This window comes from Biomphalaria glabrata, chromosome 11, assembly GCF_947242115.1.
Source record: "Biomphalaria glabrata chromosome 11, xgBioGlab47.1, whole genome shotgun sequence".
Lineage (NCBI taxonomy): Eukaryota > Metazoa > Mollusca > Gastropoda > Planorbidae > Biomphalaria > Biomphalaria glabrata.
The window spans coordinates 32334343-32348529 of record NC_074721.1 but is presented as its reverse complement, the minus strand read 5'-3'; the positions used below and the strand labels follow the sequence as shown (position 1 = coordinate 32348529).

Here is a 14187-nt window from a genome sequence, read left to right as displayed (position 1 = left end):
TAGCAGTTTCACTAAGTAAAGAAGAGACAACCGTGGCAGGTGGGTGGTTGTTCTTAGCAGTTTCACTAAGTAAAGAAGAGACAACCGAAAGAAGGCAGAGTACATCATTGTGAAATGTTCACAGTGGTGCCCCCAATGATTTATCGCGAATCTTGGCTTAAGTAAGACAAGGACGTGAAGACAAAATGTGTTTAGGTAAGTGTATAAGAGTTAAGTGGTGCCTGAACCTAAGTTGAGCTGAGTTGAGCAGATATGTATGTCTAAAATAGGCTCCAATATATTTCTTTATCAAACTGAATTCTTTTTTTTTTCCTTTAAAATTCCAAACAAATCTAGATCTATAATAATAATAATAATAATAATAATAATAAGGCTTGTCTTCGAGTCCGAGAATTAATGAGGAATGCAGTATGGATACGCAGCCCCAGCTGAGAACCTACATATTTTACCATATTTTTTTGCTTTCAACTTAGCAAAGAGGTTTGTCAAACTCAAAAGTTTTCAAAGAATTTAAGTTTAGGTATTGTAGACGATAAGGACACGGAAAGTTCATGAATACGGTGAAATCTGGGTTTAGACCTCAACTGCTTTCTGGAGGTACTGCCCGTTGCTTGCGTATTTACTGAATTGTTTAGAGGTGTGTTTTTATGGGTATGTTAAGTTTGTACAAAGCCTATATCAACTCACTGTGATACTAATTTTGAACCCATCACATACCATTCTCGGATCAAGTTGAAACTTTGCACAATTATTTATTTTCAAAGACAACACATGCATCAATCAAGAATAATTAAACAAATACTTAATTAGATAGTGGTAATTAATGAATTTTGTTTGCTATTGAAAGGGGGGAAATAGTTATCACACTATTGAGAGATATGGTTTAAAATATTTGGAGTTATTCCCCTTAGATAAGTTTTTTTTGTAAGTATTTTAAAACATTTTTTGCTTTTTTTATTTTTTTTAACTTCATCATTTTGTTGTTTCTAAACAGTTTTGATCCGCTCTTGTTGATTGAACAAAAAACAAAACTAGAGTTTTATGTAATCATAGAAATGAGTTTATTTACAATTGTATCAAGTGTATAAAAAGGCTAGAAAACACTTTGGAAAAAAATTACAAAAATGTGTAATGTACAAAAATGTGTATATCAACTCAAATTGTATCATTCATACTGAAAGATTCACTTGCATTCATGCGGGTAATTATAATATATACAAATTATTCAAATTATTTATGTATTATCTGTTGCGAAATCGGGACCACAAAGGGTGAGGACCATTTTATATACCAGCAGTATATGATATATACTTATATAAATCCTATAATGATTTTAGGAGTTTATGTACAAGTTGTCCCCAAAATGTCATCACCGTATGTGCACATCTATGTGTTTAAATAAATAAATACATATTTACAGGTAAGTCTATATAGATATATATGTAATAGATATATATGAACACTCCATTCTATATACATGTCTAGTATTAGTTGTAGCATACGGTATTATTTGTTGAACACAGCAATTCAGTTCATATTGCAGTCAGTCCTCTGTGAACTAAATCAGGTGTCACAATTTTCATTTCAAACAATATGACCGAAACATTAGATGTAGAAATGCAATAAAATAAAAGAAGGGGAAAATGGGTGGGGGTGGGAGATTTTGATAACTTTAACTTTTCACTGACCTATAGAGATCTAGAATGTGATACTTTTGACACATAAATAAGCCAACAATATGTTACAATGACAAGAAACATAGTTGCATAGATCTATGTGCTAAACTATTCTGTCAGGAACGTAGAATCTAGAGACGCTAGACATAGTCCCCCCTTTACTGTACAAGGTTCTGGAGTTATATTTCATTATTCTTATATATAATGGGACTAGATCTAGATTGCTTAAACTATGAAATTAAACATAATTTATGCCAGCCGCCAGCTATTATTAAAATGTCTACATCTACCTAATTCATTTGTGGTTAAATGTCAAAGTACGCCATTTTATAGACTATTGTAAACTGGCATAGCTTTATAATAAATCTTATTTAAGTCCATTCTCCATTATGAATCATAAAATAATCTGATATCAGTCCACTTCATTTAACAAGGCCAAAATGCTTATTTCTTGATATTCATGTCTTGTATTAAGCTCAGTATGTGATGCCAACTACGATGATTTTCGTTGATCGCAGCTTACATTTGTAGCCCAGTCACAAACTGCATCAACAGAGTTCCATAGCGTGCCTTCTGAGCACTGCAACCTATAAGAGACGCCCCAGCTGCACACGAAGAACGAGCCGCAGTTCTCAGGATCAGTGTAATAACCGAACAGACCAGGACACTTGAAATCTGCAGATGTGAATACGCTAATATGTAAAGTCAAGTTTTAGTGTGTTTTAAAATGATAGATAGATAGATAGATAGATAGATAGATAGATAGATAGATAGATAGATAGATAGATAGAAAAGATAAATAAAAAAAGATAGATAGATAGATAGATAGATAGATAGATAGATAGATAGATAGGTGGGTAGGTAGGTTGGTAGGTAGATAGATAGACAGACAGACAGACATAGAAAGACATTAGTTTAAATTCTATTTATTTAACTCACCATCTGCTGCGGGCACTCCTGTGGGACCTGGAGGTACCATGCTATTTCCTGACACAGAATTGTGAACTGCGTTTGCCTCAGAGCCGCCCCTCCTTGATAAATTTGAAACACCGCTTTCCACGGGAACATTGCCATCGCCTAATGATGGGCTCAACTGGTTGACTCTAGAAGGCGACAGCAAGTTTTCTGGGACAACGGGGACCAAGCTCGACTCGGGTTTTCCCATATCGTCTGTCGTCTGTGCAGTGTGATGAACCTGAGGTAAGGAAAGGAACCTTTGATCCGCTCCTTTGTAGCCGAGGAAGCTGCGCGCTTTTGCTTGAACTGTGTTGCGGCTGGTGGCATCACCTGGGAGACCCATATAGGAAGACATTAATGATGGGGCTTGGCTGCGTTCGTCCAACACTCGACCGTAGTAGCCCTGGCTAAACCTGTTTCCCCACAACTTGGCGTGCTCTGCCAGTGAGGGCAAGACATTCCTATTTCGTTGCTTTTCTCGCAAAATGTCATTGACTTTAGAGAACTCGAAGCTGTTCTTGTCGCTATTGGAAGGTACAGTTAAGATTTCCTCATGCTTTGGCCAAGGCCTGGCGTTCCACAGATAGTCTTTGACACTTGGTATGATGAGGTCATCGTGGTGCCGTATTTTGAAGCTAGGATATCTGAAGTTATTTTTCAAGGCTTCCTTTTGCAGTTTTACTTTTTCTTTGCCCAGCTCGATGTTAAAAGCTTTCCAGGGGTTGACTTTGACCACTTGACGAAACTTGTTTGTTTTGGACGTAGCTTTGTGTAAATCTTCAGCCAAGAAAGGACTGGCTTCAGGCTTGACAGCAAATTTAACTTTTGGGTGATACAAAAGGTTTTGCTTAAGGGACTTCCAATAGTTTTTTCGACCATTATAATTCATTAATTCGTTTTGATATGCTTCTAAAGACCTTTTATCATCGTAAGAGTTTTTCTTATTGAGATAATCAGACATCAATTCTTTCCACATCTGGTCTTCCTTTTGGGTGTCGGAGTCATCGACCATATTCAGTGCGCTGTCATGTTCGCTGTCTGGCAAAAAGTTGCTATTTTCTTTACTATTCGATAAGGAAGAGGGCCAAAATCGTTTGAAAAAGTCATCACTGGATTGAGACTCGTTGTCTTCCATGTTACCTGTAATGTTTACGTCATCGACTTGAGTCTGGTTGTTTTCCATGTTAATATCTGTTAAGTTTGAATCATTAACTTGATTCTCACTGTTTTCCATGTTCATATCTATAAAGTTTGAATCAGAAACTTGAGTCTCGTTGTTTTCTATGTTAATAAAGTTTGAATCATTGACTTGAATCTCGTTGTTTTCCATGTTAATAACTGTAAAGTTTGAATCATTGACTTGAGTCTCGCTGTTTTCCATGTTAAAATCTGTAAAGTTTGAATCATTGACTTGAGTCTCGTTTTTTTTCATGTTAATATCTATAATGTTTACATCGCTGAAAGCTTCCTCTCCGGTTATATTTGGCGTCATGAGAACATTGTCAGCTATAGCACCCGTTGATTCATTTGTTGAGTTCTCTTTCATGCCAAATGAAGTGTTGTGCTGAGATATCATTTTGTAACTGAATAACTCTGAAGATTGATTTGCAGATGAGTTATTGGTTTGAATATCCTCATTTCTCTTTAATGTACTTCTATTCGTAGAGTTGTCAACAATAAAGTTATTAAATTTACTAAAATTTGTGATTTGTTTTTCCTGATTCGTAAAGTTGGTACTCAGACCTTGTCCAATAGACTCTGACGTATTCTTCCCTTTCATATCGCCATCAAAAATTATCTGGGGTCTTTCCCTATTCATGTCACTTGAAGACGATTGATTAGTCAGGTTCATCAAGCCAGCAGACGTTACAACATTTGTAAACTCTCTACTTGTATTTTGTGCAAAGGTTTGGCTGAAATTCGAACTGGAAACATTTATTGTCCTTTCTTTGGTATCAATTTCAGTTTCAACATCGTTAAGAATAGTTGATTTATTTTCTAATCCAACTTTTAGTGCGGAGATAAAAATGTTTGAAGCGTTTTGTGAATAAATATAATTTGTTGTTCCGTTAACTAATCCTGAGGTCAGATTTGTAACATTTGATTGATTCGAGTAAGAGTCGTTCAATACATGATCGATTTTTCGACCTTCTGACTTTTCACTTTTCTTGTTCTCTGTGTCATTCGTTAAAAATGTAACATTTTCTTTTAGACCATCAAAACTGACGTCTGCGATGTTATATAATGGAGAAGATGGCGTATTTTGAGTGTCGTCTGCTGAGACCGTTTCCATGTCAGTGACACTATTTGCTTGTCTTGTCAGGACAGCTGTCGAATTTTTATTCAATTTGTCACGACGGCGAAACTCGTCGTGAATACGCTTGAGAGTTTTCATGACTGGTTGGGCCAGAAAATTCTGGTATGACGTGGCGGATACCCCGCGTAGTGCGCCCCTTTGATCTCCACGCATGACAGAGATTAAATCTTTATTCGTGCTGGATACGTCCCCGGTTAGCTTCTTGAGCTCCATTTCTAGCTCTTCCTTGGCGGACTCGAGGGACTTCTCTGGTGTGGCAGCACTAACTACATCAGCCACGACTACATCATGCTTCCCTTGCGGTTTGTTTTCCGCATCACCGAAAGGACCAAACAAATGAAGCGAAGGCTCGTTCTCTGCCTGCCTCCCTGACGGTTCGTAGCGTACATATGGTTCAGCGCCTTCCGTTTGGAAAGGAATGGTCGACCTTGATATGTGAAGCTCTTGAATGTCAGGAGAAGTTGAATTGTAGCCGGCGCTGTTTTTAAGTATACCAACTAAAACATTGGATTTTAATGGGGAAGCACTTTCATTTTGTTGAAGTGCAGAGAAGCTTGACACCCTTTGTGGTGTTTCAGTGTCGTTGCTGTACTCAATTGTACTCTTCATCGTAGACATAATAGCGTCGCTTGCGTTGACATCGTTATATTGACGATCTAGTTGTTTGATGTTTGAGTTATTTAACGTGAGGTTGAGAACGAAGTCATCGTTTCTTCTGAACACCTTTGATAGAGAATTGTAAGCCACTTCATTTGTTGAATAGTTTCTGTTATCTGTAGTTGCCCTAATTAAACTGTAGGCTGTTTTTTCAACATTCTGAGTGTCTAGTTTTGTTTTTGTAGTATCTGCAGATTCTATGTACGTTTCTAGCGTTGCTGGTATGTTTCTATTGATTTCACTTCCACTCATCACAAAGTTGTTATCAATCTGGCTGGTGGTGAAATTCGAATCTGCTTCACGTTCATGCTTTGATGTCAAAGGGACGCTATTCGTTCTAATGTTAGAGAAAAGTTTATTTCCTCCCATATCGTTCGACAATCTTGAACTTATTGACGTCGTAAAATTGTTGGAACTGTTCAGTGCACTGTTGACAAAGTCACTTTCCAATGTTTGAGCAGTCACATCATCAAAGTTCCTCTCTGTATCGGCTGCACCCACTTGAGTGGTAGCATTATTTGAGCTAGAGACACTGGAGAACACATTCGTCAAATAACTTTCCCCGGTGGACGTGACTTTGTCATCCTCTTTAGCCCGAATGTTCGTCGAGGCGCCAATTGTGGGACTTTTAAGTAAATCGTCATTCTCACGAGAGTTGACAAAGCCTTCTCCAAAAATATTGGCGCCAAAAAAGTCATCGATGCTTGCATCAGGCCCTTGGCTAAAGTTACCTGCTTCGAAAGTAGAGTTGTGTGGGAAGTCGAAAATGTTCTCGTCCCTAGACTTGGTCGATGACTGGGTGGAAAATACATTGTTATTGTAATCTAAAGGAAGTGCTGCCTTGGAAACCAACTCTGACATTTCTTGGTTCATATGTACACTATTAAGGTCACTCAGCATTTCAACTTTCGCGTATTTAACATCTTTAGATGGCACGTCATTGACTGAGTTCAAGAGATCGTATTTGTCAGAGAATTGTGTCTGATACTGGCCGTTGAGTTCATTGCTGTTGTAAATGCTGCTTGTGCTTACTATTATGCTACTTTTGGCCGTTGTACTTGCATCAGGAAATAGCATGTTGCTTAATCTGCTTGGTTGACGCTTGTATAGCCCCTCTCCTGTTGTAGAAAATTGGTCAACCAGGTTGTCGTTTTCAAATAAAATCTCATTCAATTTCCATTGACTGACGTCATTATTCCCATTCTCACCTTCATCTATCCTTTTCGTTCTGATCAAGCCTCCATTATTTAAGCTATCTCTTGTCATGAGAGATCTTGAATACAGTTCGGAATGGGGTCTTTCAACACCCATGGACTGAATCCATATACTCTTGGAGCCTAAACTATCGCCAGGGGACGCTGTTGTCTTCAAAAAGTCGATTTCCGTTGACAATTCATTCGCTTCTGAACTATTTATCTGTGCAATTGTGTCGCCATTGACTTCAGAGTTCACGCTCCACAAGCCCATCACTGAATCTTCAGAATGTAAATTGCGTAGTTCTTCCTTTTCGTCGACTTGGGGAAACCCACCAACGTTGGCATTAAACGTGTTCTGGAATATATTTTTGTTTCTTGTCAGGCCGTTGGCATAAGACGACCTCCTCTTGTTTCCGTACTCTCGCATGGCGTTCATCCCTTTATTCACCCTATCCATCATGTTCTTGTGGTATCTTGTAATCGACTCATGTGATAGTCCTTTGCCAACATAGCTGGGAACCTCTGCTTCTTGTTCGTTATTCGTTGACTGTCCTAAGATGTTGAAATATGGTATGGCAATTGCCTTTTCATCGTTTCGAGGCCTTGTGTCAGAGGTGGGAAGAGTTGTCAATATAGCCTCTTCGCTCCCGACAGCCTCTTTAACATCTCTGCTTGGATTCTTGGTCTTTCGACTCGTGTCATTGGCAATGACTTCACACAAAGTTGGCAAGTCAATTTCGGCAAGTAGTTGAAGCATTAAATCAACAATGCGATTCTTTTCTAAAAAAGAAAAAAAGAAAGAAAATAAACTCTACTTTTCGGAAATTAAACAGAACCTCGAAACGTTAAACAAGCAATTATTTTAAATGCTGTGAGCTCAAAATGTATATATAAATATATATTTTACCTTCTGCTGTTCCAGGAATGTTTTTGGTCAAAAGGGATTGCAAGTTCATGTAGTCATGGTCATGGTTGATGAGTGACCCAGTGCGTGTGGGCTGAACTACATTGGAGTCTGCCCAAGTGCTACTGTCCTGTTTGCTAGGAGCATCAATAGTTGAAGCTGTATCCGCCTTGGTCATACCCATCGCTTGCAGCAAGACAAATGTTGCGAGCGTAAACGCCTATGACCAAAAAAAAAAAATCAAAATTAAAGGTTTTATGTTACAAGTGTATAACGCTATAAAATCAGGTGATATTTCTAGATACGAAAATATGTAAATCTATCGATCTTTAGCGTCTCATTCAATTTTTTTCTTTACCCGATTTCTAGTATTTAAAATAATTAGGCCTACTTTATCCATGTAGGCCTACAGTTGGCCAATCTATATAACATATGGTTTAGACATGGTTTAGTTAACTCAGGTACTGTATATACTATATAGAAAAATAGATAATTTTAATTTCAAAGGCTGCCAACTGGCGGATATTTTTAAAGATCTTTTATTATTTTATTTTTAATAATATTTATAAAATGTCACGTGTAGATAGATCACTATATTTCAAAAATACTTTCTTTTACTTATTTATGCAGATACAATAGTATAGGACTATCTAAGTCTACTTTTATTAGGCCTAACACTTACTTTTGTCCCCCCCCCCCTTTTTACAAATTAATTTCTTATTTAAAATAAAAAGATTTTTTTTTCTTTCTCAATTTCAATGAAGTTAATCAATGTCATAGGATATAGACATACATCTTTGAGACAATAGATAGTTTAATTACTGATAAAATAAAAAGTAAAGTTCCCCTTTCAGACCTTGCGATCTATGGGGCAAATCAGTGCTTTTTTTTTTTGTGACGGTACGCCCCGGTACGGCGTACCGGCATCTTTTTCAAAGTGGGGGAAAAATTATTACTATTCTTGCATTTTAACGTTTATTATTAATTTATTAGTAGTTAAAAGTTAGGCAATCCATCACTAGGTACCGGCACTTATATTTTTCAAGAAAAAAAAAAGCACTGGGGCAGATGATGTAAAGGTCATATTTTCTGTGGCCCACAGTTAACGAGGGTCACATGTGGCCACCACAACGACCAACCGTCTTCAGTTTTCCCCAACTAATGCCAGGAGGTGCGGTAGCTGAGCGGTTAAGCACTTGGCTTCCGAACCGGAGCTCGGGATCTAGGCGTCCACCCATCTCTAATTACTGATAACTACAAGAGAATTTGTTACATATGATTTTGATTTGAAAAGTTAGTTGGCCATTTTTTTATATCCGTATTTATAGTTAGTGATTGTTTGTTTGTTTTTTCTATAAAAAAAAAACAAAACTTACAGAAAAAGGCTTTAAATAATCATAATAACATTAAGGTTTTAAAGCGTAGTTTTTTAATGCGTCTGATAGGCAAAATGTGTCTCGACTTATGACATCGTATGTTGATGACATGTAATGCTCTATGGCGTATAATGCTTAAGGACATAAAGCTATATGATGCACGAAAACACGAACTTGTGGTATTGAGGTTAATCTTACATAATTTAAAAAAAAAAACTTTCTTCACGTTTTTTTTATTAGGGTTTCCGTAACAGCGTAACTTATTCTTTTTGTTACATCTAGAACCAAAAATAATATCCCCAGAATAGATCTACTAATGCTCAAGCATTTGGACTCAAAATCTAATCTTGTTTGAAAAGGCAACTTTAAACATGCTAAAACGGAAGTGATAAAAGGCGAATACCTACCCTTAACAATTGCATGATGGAACCACAAAGACTTTGAAGACGAAGAAAGAAACAAGCTTTTGTTCCAATCAACACAGACACAAGTTTGTTGGCTAGATCTAACTGTAAGACACGAAGATACCGTTGGTCAATGAAGGATTGCGTCTCACCACCGGTAGAGCGTGGTACACGAGAAAATCCCCAGAAACACTAGGCAGCTCTCTCCAGAATAACCGAGTCGTATTCCAGTGAACTAACGCTTTGAGATAGATAATCCCCAACTGCTGTTCACTTGAAAGCTTGAACGGTTTCTGATCACAACAACTGGAATCCGGCTCTCTTATATCCTCCAGACAGCTGAACCTTTTTTTTTTCTCCACTGCCGTCTCGGTCAACAAACTGATCAGCAACAAGCTGCCGGTTTACTTTCTCCGCCTCTTTTCCATCGCACTGTTTGCTCTTTCTTTATTTTAGGACAACATCGCAAGTCTGAAATAGCTCGCGCTTGGACTTGCTGCATCGTGAACAGCGCGCACATTGTTCTTACAAGTGTATTGTGGGTAACAAGAATATAACAAAAAAAAAAAAAAAAAAAAAGGCCACAGGTTCTCCTCCCTCTTCATAACAACTCTAAATACAGGCTACAAACACGGCCGACGCTGGAACTAGGCAGGTTTCATTTCTTTGCTTTGTGTGGGCTAAAGATGCACAGTTTGTTTGCCAGTGGACATGCCAGCAGTGTTGGTCGCCGAATTGGGGCTCGCCTTGAACAACTTGTACATGCTAAATGCGTCGCCGTCGATCAAAATTTCAAATTTGCATGTGTCCAAAATTAGACTTTCCTTTCAGATTTCGTGACCATTTGGTCTGTCTTTCTCCGTTTTTTAATTAGACGTTGGCTATTTTTAGACCACGGTAAACTGTAAACATTTCGCAGTAATTGGTGTTGGTGATCATGAACTTGTCCCATATCATTCGCCTAAAATGAGATCACTCTGTTCACATATTCGTATGAACTTCCTCCTGCCTCTTTTGTATATATATATAATTCTCTTCATGGCCTCAACAGTTTGGAGACCAAGTAATGGAAAGATCACTCTTTTAATTCTGCAAGTCGGATGGACTAGAGTTTAAAAATAAATAGGGGGGGGGGGGAACAAGTAGTATTCACCCGTCACTAAATAGCAGGGCCGGACTTAACCATTGTGACCAAGAAGTCATGGAAAGAGAACAAGTAATCTACTCTGTATTCACCCGTCACTAAATAGCAAGGCCGGACTTAACCATTGTGGGGCCCTTTGCGAAACGGACTTCGCGGGGCCAAGTTTGGGTAGGGATGCGGATAATAAGTGAAAATTAAGAGTTTGTATTAGAAAATAAATTCGTCTTTGCATTTTATTCATTCTTTACTACGTACAGAATTACTTTACGAGCCTTGCGTGTAGCGAAGTCATACAAATATAAAAATTCTATTTCCTACATAGATCACGCTCAATAACAAGAATTACCAAATATTTCAATCTATCTACGAAAATTGTTGACCTCAAGTAATTCTTCATTAGTTTGAGGCGCGAGAAGCTTCTTTCACTAGATTCCACAATAACGGGTATTGCATAATGCCCTTTTTTTAATCGCACTTAGGATTGGCGTTTTCCATATTGAATGACACCCCAAAATGACAATTTTTTACTATATATTTCATGAGATTTGTATGAGTTTTTAAAAGATTTTTAATAATTTCCGGATAATTCCAGGACTTTTTCGTATATTTTGCAATTTCAGATTTCCAGCTCCTGGTTAAACGACAAGAGGCCGCGGGAAATCTTTTATAACTTATAAAATGGTTTAATTTAATAATTTATACACCTAGAATTAGCGCGGGTCCTATGAAAGTGCGGGTCCTATGAAAGTGCGGAGCTCACGGCGGTCGCAAAGGTCGCAGTGGCCTAATGCCAGCCCGGCAAGATAGCAGCGTATGCTACGCCGCCGGTCGACTAGTTTATATTAAATAGAAAATATAAAGTTTGAAAAGGTTTCACAAAATTGTTTAAATAAGTCTCAAGCTTTATTTGACGATAACTAAACACACATACATGAAAAATGACACTGACGTGTTTTCAGATTGACACAGAAACTAAATAATTAGAGATAAATAATCATGAATATCCATGTAGGGCCTACACTTTACGCTAAATGAAACAGCTAAAAGCCAAACAAAACTACCGAAATGAGATTCACCAATTAATGTTGAACAGACGTCCCGCTCTGGACCGTCTGTCACGCTTGTCATAAAATGTCCGGGCGAGATGGCCAATGCCCCGCGTTCATTAAAAGTCGAGCAAATGTCTCGCTTTTATTTTAAAATGTCTCTTTCATCTTATAATTAATAACTTTAAAGTAATGCATTACGAAGTTTTCTTCTTGATCACGTGATCTGCTTAGCAGACTTCTGTGTTACAGGCATTGGTAGTGCCTTTATTTATTTTGCACCATCCGACCTCTTTCTCGGCACGTTTTCTTTTGGCGTGTTCTTTCCGCATGTTTCTCACTGATTCTGTTAATCCAGTCCAGCATACAGTATTGCTTGGCTTGGCTTTCCTTTTTGTTCAAGTCCATGACAGGGTAAGAATTGACGGATAGAATATCGAAGTTCATAGGGACCTACAAGCAGATTTCCATTTTATAAAGAGGTCAAGATAAATCAACAACCACAGTGGTGTGCAATGCTAGAAATGTCGACTAGTTTTTATGTCACACACCTGGATAAAACCAAACATCTGAATGCAGATCGTATTTTTCAAATGGAAGCTCATAGAAAGCCTCCATTATTTGCCTATCATACACATTTTCACAATAAACGTCCACCCAACTCTAATGGGTACCTGACTTTAGTTAGGGAAAGTAAAGGTGGTTGGTCGTTAACCGTTGACCTCAGAAACAGATGACCTTGACATCATCTGCCCCATAGATAGCAAGGCCTGAAAGGAGAACTTTTGTTTATGATCAATGGACAACACTTTAAAATTACTTAAAATTACAAGACCTAAAATACAAGTGTGCAAGAACCAAATGTGAAACAATCGTTACTAAAGATTTGGACCCTATATAATGAACACATTAACAAGGCAGGTAAGTGGTGACCAGTTTTCGATAGCGTTCACGGATGCTTTGAACGCACAATAAAGTGAAATTGTTTCACCTGATAAGACAAGCTGTATTACTTCGCGGGAAATCAAAAACAAAAAACGAATTCGTCGATTTAGAATATAGCAGAATTTTGGGATATGGAAAGATAAGGTGGTTAGAACAGAAGACTTCGGTGGAGAGACTATTTAAATTATATAAGATAAGATATCGGTATTGGTCCAATGAAAAAGAAATTCAATTTCATTACAATTGACCACCTCAACGTAACTACTGTAACAATAACAATATAGATGCAAATACGAACAACAGATCCTGCTTTTCACAATATAAGTGTTTAACAAAATTAAAATCTTCTTTGAAAATCCGTGTGCTGAATTGTGGCTGCACTTTGTGCAAAAACATTGCATAAATAATCCTTGTAGCAGTTCTGTTTCTTGAGGGACAAAATGTCAGAGCTCTTGAAGTATCTTTTGCTTCTCAAAGAAGTGCGCATGCGACTTACTATTTGGAGGACGCGAGCTGCTTAGAAAAAGTGATGTTGCAGCGCAATCGTAAACTTTTACAAAAACTGTGCCGAGTACCGGTACCGGATATTTCAGAGAGGGAATCGGCCTATTGAACAGGTTTGCGCTGTCAGATGGATTGCAATGAAAGATTAGCTGTCTTAGAAAAAGTTTCAGAAAGCCAGCAATTATTGTATGTAGGCCTACATTGTGTATAAATTGTGTTTGTGTGTGTACATTGGGATGTATTGTGTGTAGACCTACATTGTGTATAAATTGTGTTTGTGTGTGTACATTGGGGTGTATTGTGAAGGCCTACATTGTGTATAAATTGTGTTTGTGTGTATACATTGGGATGTATTGTGTAGGCCTACATTGTGTATAAATTGTGTTTGTGTGTGTACATTGGGATGTATTGTGTGTAGACCTACATTGTGTATAAATTGTGTTTGTGTGTGTACATTGGGGTGTATTGTGAAGGCCTACATTGTGTGTGTACATTGGGATGTATTGTGTAGGCCTACATTGTGTATAAATTGTGTTTGTGTGTGTACATTGGGATGTATTGTGAAGGCCTACATTGTGTATAAATTGTGTTTGTGTGTGTACATTGGGATGTATTGTGTAGGCCTACATTGTGTATAAATTGTGTTTGTGTGTGTACATTGGGATGTATTGTGTGTAGGCCAACATTGTGTATAAATTGTGTTTGTGTGTGTACATTGGGATGTATTGCAATCACGTGTACGTTGTTGGAAGCAATATTGCTTGAAAGAAATCTGAGCCTGTTCTTTTACGAAACATATGTCCGGCTTTCACTCCCCAAATATCTGGTCACCTTATGTCTAGACGTAGATCTAAGTCCGGTATTAACTCTTTCTCTCCTAACTGACGATACCAGCGTTGATTCCACCAGAATGTGGTAAATATTTATGGAGAGAAAGAGTTAATGGCGTTTTGCTATGAAATGTGAATAAATATTTATTTGTAAAATGTACACAAATGGACAACGCCGCTTTCTTGTATAGATAAGTTCGAAGAGCGCCGCGTACTTCTAGGTGCTATGCG

At 37.7% G+C, this 14187-nt stretch overlaps 1 protein-coding gene across 1 annotated transcript; it reads right to left on the bottom strand.

Annotated features, from left to right (window-relative positions):
• Positions 1–1090: 1090 nt before the first annotated feature.
• On the bottom strand, positions 1091–9876 carry LOC106055059 (putative uncharacterized protein DDB_G0282133). Its single transcript, XM_013211174.2, has 4 exons — positions 9491–9876; positions 7711–7927; positions 2616–7583; positions 1091–2351 (listed from the first exon to the last, which is right to left on the bottom strand). The coding sequence occupies exons 1-4, from the start codon at positions 9503–9505 to the stop codon at positions 2170–2172; spliced, it is 5382 nt and encodes a 1793-aa protein (XP_013066628.2). The 5' UTR covers positions 9506–9876; the 3' UTR covers positions 1091–2169.
• Between the last annotated feature and the right edge of the window lie 4311 nt (positions 9877–14187).